The following is a 15566-nucleotide window of genomic DNA, read 5'->3' on the forward strand; positions in this document are numbered from 1 at the left end:
CTCCAGCTTTCACTGAGTTTCCATTTGTTTTAATGTCTAACACTTAGTGGCATACTTCTTTCCTTCACCATTTTTCAGTGACTTTTCTGCTGTCAGAGAAAACTTTGTGGCAGGAATAATCCTTAATGAGTGCATTAAAACTAGAACTTAAAAACAATTTGTATCCAAGCAGTAAGAAAACTGAAATCTATAAACAATATCCATGAAAAGGTATGCTAGGAATTTAGAAACATGAACAGCTGTATTGATCCAAAGGCATGCATACATTTTGGGGAGGGAGGAAGGGAGAGAGGGGAGAAGGAAGTGTGGATTTTAGTTTTCTATTTAGTCATCCGTTAACAGGCATGTCAGTGTTTCCTTTTTAAACTGAGGAAAAAACCTTGTCTTTCAGATCTGATAGAATTCAGATAGAGTGAAATTGGTATCATTCTTTCTCACATATGACAACCAGCAAATGAAACTCGCACAACACTTTTAGCCTTCTGCTGCATTCCCAGGTATCACATATGATTACAACTTTGAAACTGTATGCACAAGGAAGGTGGGAAGTTCTGAAGAAAATTCTTTAGACTTTTTCACAAAATTATTTTGATATATATGAGAAATGTATAAGAGGTCAAAAGAAGTTAACTGATTTCATACCTTTATAGCCTTGATTGCTGCCTTGGTGATCTGTGTCATTTTAGCTTTAGAAATGGGTGGCTTATAATCATTTAGCGAGTACAACTGAAAGAAAAAAAAAAAAATCAGAAATATAATCTGCAGTTGTAAGCAGAATACATTATTTTTCCACAAGAAAACACTATTTTTAATTTTCAGTGGATTTTATGTATTAATCAAGAAAACACATTCCCATTTAAGAAAAAAATTTAAAAAGCTCAATAACATATAATGTAAGACTCAAAATGCTTAAAGGAGAGGAGGTTTTTCTTTGCAATGGTCTCTATATATACACCTAGCTTTACCAGCACTAAATACTGGAGGCATTTCAGATGAAGTTACAAAATAAATACTTGCAACATGCAGATGCAGTAGCTCTTACTAAGTTTTCCAGGGCAAAGCCATTGATATACTTGAATGCCTTTATGGAAGTGTAACAAAACCTTAACTTAGTATATTCTTCATCATATGCCTGCTGAATAAGGTTTTTTCATTTTCCATTTAACAAGCAAACAACAACAAAATCAAGCCCACTGAGCATGAACATGTAGCAATTTTGACACTTAAAAGAGACAATAAAAGTATAGACTTCATTTACTGCATTAACTTGGAAAAGTAATATATCGGAAGTATTACAAATGCTTAAGCAAAAATCCAGCTGTGTTCTCAATTTCAAGCTGAGCATCTTAACTTCACTAATAGCTAACCAGCAAAACAACCACAGCTCACAGGTTGTGTGGTTTTGCAACAATGTTCTTCTCCCTAGACACAGTATTAACTCTGTTCATTTGCCTGGTACGTACATCTCCCAGCCGAAGCAATCCAGCATGACAGGTATTCATCAGAAATTTGCTGCACAGTGAAACTTTACACTGAGTAAATTCACAGCTCTGACTGATGGGTTGTAATTAGAAGCAACTGCTTCCAAGGCTATTTACTTGCTGTGAAAATCTTTGATTACCCACAATATGTGATTTTGAACAAAATGCCATTCTTTTCTCCTTCAGCTCTGAGAGTTATAAAAGAAGGGACTGGCTGATACTTGCTACTTGCAGACATAAAAAGACCAGATACAAAATTCCAAACCAGATTTAAGGACATTCTTGACTTACATTTTATTTTCGTTTACAACACATGTTTAGAAGCATGTTAGTTCAAAAATTGAGTTCTGATAATAGGAATGATCATTCATAACCAAATTTTTATTTCTTTCCTAGAGACAGGAAGAACTGAAATTCTTCCATAAAACAGTAATTGAAACAGAAAAAAAGCCAAAACCGCTCTCCTCTCTTATACAGCCTGAGAAATGCAATATAATGAACCCATACAGATATTCAGAATATTTTTAACTTCCCAATATTTGCTCAATTTGTGGCAAACTGCTAGCTCAGAAAACATAGTTCAGAATTGTTTATATTTAATAAAGCAAACTGTAAGAGTGAACAGGATCACACAGTGGAAAGGATCAGACAACCTTAAATACAGGTCATGTTCCCCAAGTTGCTTATAATAATTTATCACTGAAGGTAACAAGTAGATATTCTTTCATCATATTTGAGTTTCCAAGAGACAAGGATTTGTTCTCCTTGCAAACATGAGATGTTTTTTTTTTTCTATCCTTTCCTGTCAAAATCAGTTTTAACCAAAACCTCCTATAGCTGTCAAAACACAAAGTGAAAAAAAATTGGTTTGTCCAAGCATAAGTGTCTGTCTACTCAGCTTGAAAGGATTTCCATTCTAAATTATAGAAATGTGAAATTATAACCAGTTCACAGCTAGACATCCACTTTTAAAACAACTGTTACTACTTGTCACTAATGCTAATTGCTATTGCAAAATATCCTGAATTATTAACATGCTGCTCACACAACAAAAAGCAATAAATTTCTAAAATGTAGGTGTATTAATGTTCTTCACTAATGTTCTTAACCACCATTGGGTTAAAGGGAGAAAAGAGACAAAAACCCGAGAGTCTCCAATCAGTTTCTTCTCTGTTTTCACAGAATCACTAAGTTGGAAGAGACCTTCAAGTCAAGATCATCAAGTCCAACCCAGCCCTAAACACCTCAACTAAACCATGGCACCGGATGCCACATAAAGTCTTTTTTTAAACACATCCAGGGATGGTGACTCCACCACCTCCCCAGGCAGACAATCCCAGTACTTTACCACTATTTCTATAAAATACTGTTTCCTAATATCCAACCTGTATTTCCCTTGGTGCAGCTTGAGGCTGTGTCCTCTCGTTCTGTCAGCTGCTGCCTGGAGAAAGAGACCGACCCCACCTGCCTACAGCCACCTTTCAGGGAGTTGTAGAGAGTGATGAGGTCACTCTGAGTCTCCTTTTCTCCAGGCTAAACAACCCCAGCTCCCTCAGCCGTTCCTCACAGGGTTTGTGTTCCAGGCCCCTCACCAGCCTCGTTGCCTCCTCTGGACGTGCTCAAGGGTCTCAACGTCCTTCCCAAACTGAGGGGCCAGAACTGGACACAGCACTCCAGGTGTGGCCTCACCAGTGCTGAGTGCAGGGGGAGAATGGCCTCCCTGCTCCTGCTGGCCACACCATTCCTGACACAGGCCAGGGGCCATTGGCCTTCTTGGCCCCTAGGGCACACTGCTGGCTCGTGTTCAGCTGCTGTCACCAGCACCCCCAGGTCCCTTTCTGCCTGGGCACTGTCCAGCCACACCATCCCCAGCCTGTAGTGCTGCAGGGGGTTATTGTCGCCAAAATGCAGGACTTGGCAGTTGGATTTATTAAACTTCATCCTATCAGATTTTTGTCCATCCATCCAACCATTCCAGGTCTCTCTGCAGAGCCCTCTCACCTCCCAACAGATCAACACACACTCCCAGCTTAGTGTCATCTGCAAATTTATTAATGAAAGACTCAATACCCTCATGCATGTCATCAACAAAAATATTGAACAGAATATTTTGTCCCCCAGCACAGACCCCTGATGGACACCACTGGTGACTGGCCCCCAGCTGGATGCAGCCCCACTCACCACCACTCTCTGGGCCTGGCCATCCAGCCAGTTCCTAAACCAGCAAAGAGTGCTCCTGTCCAAGCTGTGGGCTTACAGCTTTTCCAGAAGTACTCTGTGGGAGAAAGTGAGTTTTACAGGTCACTGTTCAGCTTGTAGTTACTCACAGGTAATTAACAAAATGTAATCACTCATCCTGGCTACTGGCTGGATGTTGTACAATTACAGCTAAACTATAGCTAAACTTACTTCTGGGAACACTACAGCACCAGAAACTTTTTGTTTATATTCTGTTTCTTAGAAGAGTCATTTTGGGTATTCCTGGTCAGCATTCTCAAGCCCAAAACACTAATTAGTAAAAGCAATTTACAGGTACATGAGCAAATACGAAATCAGCCTAGATTCAAGAAGCCAATCTTGCCAATCCGAAAACAGTCCCAGATGGGATTGGCACAGGAGCTCCTCCACCTACAACACACCTCCTGGAAGGAGGGAGAACCACTGACTCACACAGACCACAACTGACCATGCTATCAGATTTGAAATAATCTGGGCCCTAATGGGGCAGTTCAAATTATCAAGGAAGCCACTATGCAATTCTGGGAAACAAGCAAGAATTGCACTCAACTGACTCTGAGACATCGGCTGTGCAGAGTCAGGTATCATCTTACCATCACTTATTAGGAATATGTCAAAAGCCAACAGGATAACATGGGCTGTTGCCAACATCCCAATACTTTATTCCAGGTAGAAAAGAGGTAAATTGAGCATTAAGGATTGATAATTCAAGGGGGAAAGGTGGTGGTGGAAGGGAAGCAATAAAAAACGTAAAACAGTACTTCTGTAGAGAGAGGCTTTTCGGACAATGGATACATCTGTTACAGATTTTAACAGCCATTTATAAAACACACAGATCCCAAATTTAATACCCGGAAGAAGCCAAGAAAATAAATAACTCTTCAAAAATTATTTTACCTTGTCTTCAAGAAGCTTTTAATTTGCTACAAAACATTTCATTCTGAAAAGTTTATTCACCTGGAAAGACTGGTGATTGTCCTTGATATCATCCTGCAAGTGTATCAATCGCACCTCAATGCTGAGGTTGCATTTGATCCCACTGTCTATGTCATCACAAAAAAAATAATTAAATAGTATCAATCCCAGTGTGGACATCTGCTGGACACTACTTCATACTGGTCTCCATTTGAACACTGTAGTCATTAACTACAACTCTTTGGGTACTGACATCCAGCCAGCTCCTTATCCATCAATCAATCCATCAAGCCCATTTTCTTGTACTGCTAGGCTGACTAGAGAAACAAGACTTGATTGCCACTCTAGTAATGAAAACTTCTGGTTTTCATCCAGCATAGATGATTCTTTTAAGACATTTGGAATTTGAAGAATAAGGAGTTAAAGACACGTATTATTTTAAAAATCTGTGTTTATATCCCAACTTAATTTTTCCTGTATGCCCTTTCCTAAAGATGTTTAACTAAACCAGTTTGCTCTCTAAGACCACTGTCTTAGTTTTGTAAGACACTCATGCTCATTTACAGAAGATAACTGCTTATCCTTACATAAAAGAAGTCTTTAAATAAACCAGAAAAAAAACCCCAAAAAAACAACATGGCTAAATAGCAAAGTCAAGGAAACTCTCTGATACACTTTAGAAAATCAGTCGTAATATTCAAAGGGATGGGGAGGAGTGGGAGTGACCATAAACTCTGGTTGGTAATGTACATGCAAAAGATAGTGCAATCAAGTTTGAGAAACAAACAGGAGAAAGCATGAAAATGAAACACTGTAATCTTCAAGTGCCAGATAAAACCAGAAGTTTCAGAGGTTTGGAAACAGGCTAGTTCATGTGTACAAGCTGGAACAAAGAAAGGGAGTAGCCCATACGTAAACTTCAATAAACCATGCTTTTAGAGCTGAGCTACCATATGATTCTGTGAATTATGGAAAAAAATCTTCTATTTACTATCCACTTACTGCTTTTCTGGATATACATAAACACATCTTTAAATGTATCTTTAAATGTCTGATTACTACTGAAAGGTATTTGATCACCGACTAAAACTGTTTTCTCTAGTTATCCCTGTTGTAATGATTTGCAAAGTGAAAGCATTTGCACCGTTTCTTCTATGAAAACCCAGTAAGTACAGATATTTGCTGTTGAAATTTGAGGCATTGCTGTGGAAAGCACCACAGTGTGTGGAGTCTCTTTTAAAAATGTACGTTATGAATTTCTCTCCGAACACTGCACATCTATCACCTGCTGATGATGTACATACATAATAAAACCTAATTTAAAAAACACCTTATAAATTGATGGATCAATTTATTTTTCCTATTCACTTAGTAACTGATTTTGCAGCAGAAAAAAATAAATATGCTGATCTCAATCAAACCAAAACTTATCTCCCATCTATCCTACCATCTAGAGAGAAGAAACAGTCCCCTGGTATTTGCCCAGAAAAGAGCACTTCTTCAGTGATTATGTATTCACTCAAGAGTCACTCTGACACAAAGACTTTCCTAAGCAGTCACCACAACAAAAACACAACATCTGGGAGAATGCTGCTTCAGGTTAAGATGGAGTGATTTAAAATAAACTAAAGGGTTAAACCCTGATTAAGAAGAACAACACAACTGCAAATATACATTAAAAATTTACACAAAGCTTTGTTTTGTACTGTTCATTCTTGAACTATGGCACATTACTCAGAAAATTAAAAGATGAAACATTTCCCCTCTAAATGTAGACGGTATTATCATACAAGGACAAGGAAGGAACAAAGATAAAATTCTACAGAATGGGGAGGGGGAGAACAAGAGGGGATGAGGCAAGAGTTACACAATCAATAATAAGTCACAAGGAGTCTGACTGTACTGGTAAGGTAAACCACTTTCAAACTATTACCTCAGGTTTTGAAAAAACAAGTGTTAAATAATTAAGTTACAAAGAGCATTAATGAATGATTCTTGTATGATCTTTTGGGAATAATCTTATTTTCCTCTGACAAAAAATACATAGTCAAAGTAAAGAGAATACTTCCAAGTTACTGTAAAAAATGCCAGTGTTTTTTCCAAGACAGCACACTTAACAGTAGCATACATGTGATTTCAATGTCAATGAACATCTAATGATCTCACAGTTTATTCTAGAAAGCTGTGGACAAGACTATACTGCCTGCCTCAAGCATTCTAGATGACTGAACATGCTCAGCCCCAAACACACTGCCAACAATACAGGAAACTACAGAATACAAATGAACATTAATCTTCTTAACCCATTTAAGCTAAAGAAAACACCAGATAAAATTTACAATGAATTTGTGTGCGGGGAAGTTGTTTCACTGGTTTCCTGTATGGCAATTCCATCCAACCATGTCCTACACACATTGGCCCTTTGATAATTAGGTGGGGGACAATCAATAAACCTTTGATAGAAATATGCATGTTTAATTAAATGCTGAATATAAATCACAGGAAAACCTTACAGGGAAGACCTGAATCTGAATGGCACTTCAGGGACAAAATGAGTCCACAAAGATATACTTGCTACAAATCCTAGTCTGTCTCAATGAAAGCAATTCCCAGGGTCATGTTCTTGCAAAGTAAGAATCAAATGACAGCCAAATGTCCATGTAAAGCACGTAACAGCTTATTACACAGATAGCATTAGAAGTCTTAAAGATGATCAAAGTAATAGTGCTAAAAGTGGTTTCTAAGACTCTCTCTTTCTTACAGAAATGTACATCTGTGTATCAGGACCAGGCCAGCAATTAAAGCCAGTTAATTATATTCACAATTCTGCATTTTCCTCTATCTGATAAAACAGTTTGTCTTAGTTTGTCATCAGTTTAATGATTTGTACAGCAAAAAGTAATGACAGGAAGAACTAAGACACTACATACAAGGCAATATTCCAGTGTACATAAGGGGTAACACCAGTGTTAAAACTCCTTTTCCCCAATATAATTTTAAATAAACCAAGTCCTCTTTCCAAACTTTGGAGAAAAAAATACAGGTTTGCTCGAAGATCTAATGAGCTGTATGAATTATATGTTGGGATTGGGGGAAATTCAAAAGATCAGGTTGATACCATATATAAAGCAGTGAATTTCTGCTCTGTATTTTTTTCTTTAATTATGTTAAGAAAAGTTATCTTCAAGAGAAGGCCTACTGAAAGTCAAGAAATTTATCAGCTTATTTCAAATTTTCATCATTCATTATTGCAAATAGTTTTATCATTACAATCATAATTAAATTAGTACTTAAAATGAAATCTACTGTAAATACCTGTAAAAAGCAAACTCTACTGCACACAGCTGTAGTTTACAAGGCAGTACTACATGCTGCTAAGCTACAGCCTAAAGCATCTCAAGTGAAGACCAGACATCATGCACATGAACTTACATCTCCCAAGGATGGGCAGCTGCTTACAGAACAAGTTACTACACGCATCCACGGAAGCCAATGGCACACTGCACTTCTATAAAGCCCAGCACTGAATTCCAACATCTTTCAGTGCTCTTATTCAATAGGCAAAAGAGCCAGACAGCTGTTCTTGTACCAAAACTTTGAATAAAAAATAGAAAGAAATAATAACTTCATAAAAATTTTAAAAGCTTCATAAATAATATATCCCTTTTTTTATACCTCTGCCACATCCTATAAAGACAAGAAAAGCAGTCCAGGAAGTAATTTTTCATATAATTTTTCCATAATTTTAGAAGGTTTGAACGCTGCGAACAACTCTAGTCTCATGAGATACAAAGGAACAGATATTCACACAGACAAATCTCTGTAACACTGATACAGCAGCTAAGGGAATAAACATTTTGATGCTGATACATCCATCTGTTAAGTATGAGATTATGACCAGTGTGAGGGATATCAGTTACAAATCTCTCTACAGAAATATTTTTAGAATTTTCTCTGGCTGCTACCAGGGCATAACATTAAAAAGTCATCAAATAGTGACATGACCTTAACCAGATATCATATATACTAACAAGTATTTGCATTTCAATGCAAAAAAAACCAAAATAAATACTTAAAGTCATGCCAAATACATAGTATCTTAATAAATTAGGTTAATTTATTTCGTATTTCAATAGCATTAAAATAAATCAAATCCAACTGGAAATACAGAAATAGTCACTGAATCGTTACTAAATGTTAATATCACCACACTGTGAAGAACAAGAAAAGACTATTGTCATTTATTGGTTTAGAAAAAAGGACACTTATCAACAAATTTCTAGGTTCCACTTTCCACACTCTCCTGAAATTTAATTTCTTGGAAAAGTTACTCAAATTGCATGCCCTCATCTCTCAGTGAGTAGGATTTTAACTTGATGATGCCATGTAGAAACTACCTATGAGAACTGTTATTTAAAGCCTGTCAGCACTTTGTTACCCTCAGTGCTGCATAAAAATGTTAAAATCTATACCATAGATGTGCATGCAGGATGACCAGAATGGCAGATTCTCCTTTCAGCGTAAGGTATTTCAGTTTGGAGGAAAAAAAAAAAAAAAAATCTGTTTCTTCAGTTATCAACCAAGATGAGTCGCCAAAATTCAACATTAAAAAAGTACAGGATGAGCAGGTTGCAACACAACAGCAACTACCTTAATACAACTGTTTTCAAAAACAAAGTGCATGACACATGGTTTTAATTAAAAAATATAAAATAATAGTCAATTTTCTTGATATCTAAGTATATGTTCCTTAAAACAAAATTTGAAAGCAACCAAGGACACTCACACAAAAAACTCAGCCCCCCTCAAAACATCAGTTGCATTATACACCACTGTTTGTGTTTAAAGAGGACATTTAAATATTCATGCCAACTACTGTACAAGCAACTAGGTGAAGTAAGATGTGAAGGTAATACTGAAGTCCCTCCAGCCCATCAGATACCAGCATAAGAAGTCAGGTGTTACCACCACTGCATTTGTGTAGTGCTTTTCCTACTTCTTTTAAGGAAACACAATTGTGACTTTCAAGTTTACTTGAAACAAACAATTTGAGATGGAATGACAAAATTCCATTTTAGTTTTGACATACTTGAGCCACCAGCCCATTTACAATTTTCTTTAAACCCTCGCCATTACTCCTTTCAAATAAAGTTTCCAAGTTCTCTTGATACAGTCTGCTTTGTACAAATTTGAACATAAAACTGGAATTTAAAGAAACCACCTGGATTTGGCTCCACTTTCCTGAACTCCACACAACTGCAAAACAGGTGCCTACGTCAGATAGTCTCTAGCACATACTCCATTTGCTCTTAGCCATTTATAGGAAATAAAACACAATTCCCCTTTTTCTCTTCATAGTAACTTGGGGTGTATGCTACTTGAGAACAAAAAGCCTAGAAAGACCTAAATGGACCAAAATAAATAGGTAGGTAAGAGTGAGCACTTCAGCAACGCCTGAACTAGTGATGACAGAAAGGAAGAATTGATTAAAAGATCCAGACAAGAGTATCACACAAGAAAACAAGAAAAATAATGGAAGCATTTCACTTCATGCAATTTTCTCATCTTTCCTGCCATATGGCTAATTTCTATCATTAACATTTTATCATTATTATATGTAGCTAATTCTAGACCAAGAGGAAAACAGATCACCTTCTGTCACAATACCAGTCTTAACAGATTTCCAGATGTGAGCTTGGGGGCTGCCCATATTGGAGAAGTACCCTCTCTGTCCTTGTTCCAAGGCACTAGTTTGGTAAAGTGTGGCATAACACAGAGTTAAAAGAGAAGCCTAACTACAACACCTCACAATTCTGAGATATGAAATATAGGAACAGATCTTAAACATTTTGAAAATCAGACTCACACATTTTCTCTGCCAACTGTTTTTAGAGCCCATGACAAAAACTGTCTTCTTGTGTTGATGTCAAAAGATCTCCTTGGATATAGTTTAAAACCCCTGCATTCACAATGAAACATAATGATTCAAAATGAAAAAAATAATCACAGTTTGTACTGGATTGGATTTCTCCAACCACTATTTTTGTCATATAAATAGTCTTCATTTACTGTTAAGTGCTTAAATGCTCCACTTCACTCTTGTGAAAATTAAGAAGCAAGTGGTTACTACTGCATACGTGGCAAACAAGTTATGAAGAGCAATGTGTTATCTGAAGCTATTCCTTTTCATGTGAACCGGCTTTGTTTTGTTAATATCTACAGGAGATTCGGTACTCTGAAAGACTTTGACTCGATTTAATCAGGTCTTTTCACTGGGTTCCAACAATCTGGTTAATATATTCTAAGCTCTTTGGACTTACCCTCTGAAAAAGCCAAAAACATTTATAAGTATGATTATCTCTCTTTTTAAAACTGCAATCACATCACTAGCAAAATATTAGAATTGTATTTTTATCTATTGTACTAATTTCTAAATTATGCACTGAAAGCTCCATAAAGTCCTGCCAAAAGGCCAGTATTTTTAAACCAACAGTTTTATAGCGAGGGCAATTTACAGTATCTTTCACTTTAGAGAAAAAACAAACTACAGAATAACAGGGGTGGAAAACAAAGAATGAACATAATTAATTCTACTTAAGTTTTTGAAAGTAACTAATAAATACTGAAGATGGAGAACAAAATAAAAAGCAGGGAAACCCTTACCACTTGACTCTAATTATTTGGAAACACTAGACTGAACCATGCAGGATGATGGATCTTCTAAATTACCTTTCCCAAAAATGCGTGCTATTTCAATAATACATTCCAATTCAAATATGTAAGACAGCTATTCACTTCCTTGCATAAAGGCAGTGCAACTTGTTCAGCTGTTATAATTTTTTATGAAGCACTATTTCAGTATCTCAGAACTAATGCTATAAACAGTACCTTATAATAAACAAGCTCAAGGCTACAAAAATAGGTGGCTTCAACCTTTCAGGTGTTGTAACCCTCCACTGTTTTACTGCTCAGCCACCATCCACCCAAACCACCATTCCTTGCTACTACCTCCTCCTGGATCACAGCTCTGCCACTGTTCTTTGGGGCACATTTTCTTTTGTGCCTTCATTTTAAATGGGAACCAGAACACTCTTTGTCATCCCTCAAAACCATCAACAGCAAACACATTAACAAGAGTGCCAAGCCTCACCTTCCACACATGTAGTTTAGTAAATTAAACGTGCATTATATTTCTGACAGGCAAAGCATCAGCCCCCCACTCATACAGCCAAGGACAGAAGAAAAGAACAACCTCGTGCAATCAAAAACTCTACCCAGTAAAACCAGCTAAGTTATTTAGGCAAACTCTCGCAAAAAGAAATGGAAACAAAATGATAAGTTGTTGTATACCCATAGTAGTCACTTTTGTACAAATGCCATCTCACTTCCCAAAAGTCTAACAGCAATAAAAGCAGATTATTACAAGAAATATACATTTCTGGTAGGGATCAATCTGATAAAGAGAGAGTTAAGGTGACAATGCACTTATTTCTTCTTACTTCCTCCAAATGTTAACAATTAATTTTAAATTCTGTTTATAAAAATGTCTTATTTTGCTCAGTACATACGACAAGAATAGGTAAAATGTGTACTAGTACAGCAGTAACTGGACACCATGTTTTTGCCTTAAAGAACACATACCCTGAAGTGTAGAAGCAGCTCCTGAGCAAGGCTAACAGAATTACCTACCCAACTACTGCTGTTGTCAGTGCTCCGCAAGAAATACTGCAGAAAAGAATGGAAGAATAGAAATACACATGCAACTTACAAGAAGTTCCAAACAGGAACAAGGACTAATATAGTTTTGATCACTTTTCAGAAGGTGTTTTTATTTTTGAACTTTCAAAGCCAAGCTCACTGAACTCTGGATGCACATATGAACAGCCAATAATACACCACTGTCCCAGGCCTCACGATGGAGTTACACCAGTAGCTGCAGTGGCCACAAATGTGAGCAATAACCAAGGCTGAAGGAGCCACTCAGGATGAATTTTTTGGTGGCTGTCCAAAAGTAAAATGATGAACCAATTTTACGGACAAGAAAATAGAAGACCTCTTCCTAAGTGAAAAACCATTTTTATGGGAGTAATTTAAGTACCTTGAAGTATTTCTAAACCTGCCTTATCAAGAACTTTTATTCTGAATGGCTTTTTTTTCTCGTAAGAAAGCCGTCTGGATTACCAGACTCCGTTTCTACAACTGCCATAGGAAAATAGACTATTGGTCATAGAATGGTTTGGGTTGAAAGAGAATTTAAAGGTCATCTAGCTCAAATCTCTCTGTTATGGGCAGGAACAATTTCCACTATCCCAGGTTGCTCTAAGTTAGTTGCATCTAACTTGGCCTGGAACACTTCCAAGGATGGGGCATGACTCAAATAGTGGCAAATTCAAACAAGACTTGTTAAGATAATTTCAAGTACTCTGTCAAAGACTGTAGCCCCACGTATAATCTTGGTAAGCAGGTGACAATCAAAGGATCTGAAGTTATAAGAGTTCAGAAGGGCATTTGTTTAAAACTGCAAAACGGCTCACTGGTCTCTAAAGGAGCAGCAAGTGGGTTCAATACTTGCAACTATCCAGAGAGAGTTTGCAGAATCTGGAGATCTACACAACTGCTCCAGGCTCACAAGGATCTGATCCAGATCACAGTTTAAGAACAAATTTAAAGTCTAGGTATCTAAGACTGAAAATCTATCAATGTCTGTCCTATACTATTTCACTAACGAAATGAGATCCTTGAGCAAGATATGCACCAAAATAAAACCAAACCCTAACATTTTGAGCCTTTAATACACACTTGCATGAGCATGTCTTTACAAGGCCAGAAGTCAAGGTTCTATGGCAAATGAAAATCAAAGGTCAGATCAGTCTTTGAAAGTGTGATATTAAAACTGCAAATACTTATTCAGCACACATGGAGACATTTAACCAGGTGAACATCAATTTAATATTTACTGTACCTTGAAGAGAAAAGGACTTTCCTTCCCTACAATCTTTAAAAAAAATCGTTGAGAGTCAGCAAAGTTCAACTCTTGCTGGGAAACAACAGAGTAAAATACTTACTTTTACTCATTAGGAGCAATGATACTGCTCCTAATGTTCCTGACAGTAAACAGGAAACGAACAAATTCTTACATATTTTGTTGCATCTTAAGGGAATTCATATAAATATTGACAATTTTATTTGAGAAACACTACGGGATTATACAGCAAAATAAAATGGAAGACATTTTTAACATCCACCCCAGTGGTTAGGAATGAAAAACAGAAACAACTTTTCAGATGTACGAAGGCCTGCATACAGATACACGTATCACTTTTTCTTCTGACAAAAGACAAAAGTAAACCAGAAGCTTACACTCCAATTTGCTACAATAAAATTTACAAGTATCAGACCATAAAAGGTCTATCAGATGAACAAAAAAGAAGAAAGCTTTAAACTTATCACAGCTGCCGAGTCCTTCTAACAGCAGAGGATATGAAAGAAGGTCATACTCTTTTTTTATGGCAAGTAAAATATAGTGACAGAGAAAACAGATACAGGTTTTGTCACTGTCACAGCAACTAGGAAAAAAAATCCTGCAGGTGTTTCAGGTGCTCTGACCAACACGAAACATGCAGAGAATTCAAGAAAAATATCTTGACAGGGAGTAGCTTTTGAGTCTTTTCACAGTTCTTTAACATAACCGCTAGTATCTACTTGCACTAATCAAAGCCTTGGCTGCTCATTTTATAAAGTATCCCTTTTCTCCCCACTTTGCCCAGCTATTCAGCATCAATCTCTACTTAGCATCTTCGTGAGGCATACCATTTAGCTTTTTTTAGCGTCAACTGGCATTCTTTCATGAAAAACCCGCCTCGTTGACTTAGACTATGCCATTTAAATAAAGCACTCTGAAATGGAATATTTAGTTTAGCCTTCTGTATGTTTATGCACCCATACTCCAATGCTCGGTATTTAAAATGTGGGTCATTTCCAAGGGTCACAATTCGTCTGAAATTGTAGACCACTGAACTGTTCCTCACTGACCCTTAAAATATACCTTCCAAAGAATTATCATGATAAAGGTGGCCAACATAAAATGAAGTGCAAATGAAGTACAGAGACAACAGCATTATCAGTAAATGATCAGCATCTGCTATGTCCCTACCATTGATCAACTTCAGAATGACAAGTGACCCCAAAAGCAGCAATAGCTACTTTATGTATCATCTTACTTGACTCCCAAAAGCATTATGCACACCAAAAGCTCAGTGTACTTTATGATGAACTATGCAAAGACAATAATTTCCATTGTCAGTAACAGCTGAACACCAACCTAGCAATGCTGCAGAAGTTTTAGTTATGACTCTCACACCCTAGAAAAGGCACAGGAACCCACATCACTCTTTAAACAGACAGTAATCACGACTTTAACCTCACAGCACTTTATGTGCATCCCACTTTAAGATGGCCGATATTTCAAGTCTCCAACATAACACTTAAGTTTTCTATTCAATTCCCTTGTACTTGAAAGTATCAGCACCCAACTGCACAGACAGGAGATACTGAGCTTCTCATACAAGACATGCTCAAATGAACAAGGCATTTCAGAAAGGAATCAGAAGACGCATGACTTTCTTGTTCCTGAGTTTCAAGGGATCAGCTTTACCTTATTCTATTTTATCTTTTTTAAAATATACTATTGTCCTTTTCTCAACTTTTCTCAACTGCCTATCCAATGTCCAATCCAATGTCACGCACTGTCTGACAAATACAAATACAGCTAAAATTTGTGGCACTGGATGATAACAACTATTGTGCATTGGCTTCAACAATGTAAATTCCAAATCTAGATATGCTATCTAACTCTCCTGAGTAGATTTTACCATTACTAAACCTTCTAAATGGCTGTAAATCAAAGATGCAAGTACCAGTCTCAGCAACTCA

General features: G+C 37.0%; 1 protein-coding gene across 3 annotated transcripts in view; it reads right to left on the minus strand.

Annotated features, from left to right (window-relative positions):
• SCAF8 (SR-related CTD associated factor 8) overlaps nucleotides 1-15566 on the minus strand; it is a 94992-nt gene that overhangs the window by 75330 nt on the left and 4096 nt on the right. For all 3 annotated transcript variants that reach the window (XM_014263513.2, XM_005518417.3, XM_014263512.2), the window contains exon 2: nucleotides 643-726. In XM_014263513.2, the coding sequence (XP_014118988.2) occupies nucleotides 643-726 (84 nt within the window). The remainder of the gene's footprint in view (nucleotides 1-642; nucleotides 727-15566) is intronic.

The sequence above is a fragment of the Pseudopodoces humilis genome, chromosome 3 (genome assembly GCF_049639895.1).
Source record: "Pseudopodoces humilis isolate 2021_Gansu_Grassland_sample_001 chromosome 3, ASM4963989v1, whole genome shotgun sequence".
Lineage (NCBI taxonomy): Eukaryota > Metazoa > Chordata > Aves > Passeriformes > Paridae > Pseudopodoces > Pseudopodoces humilis.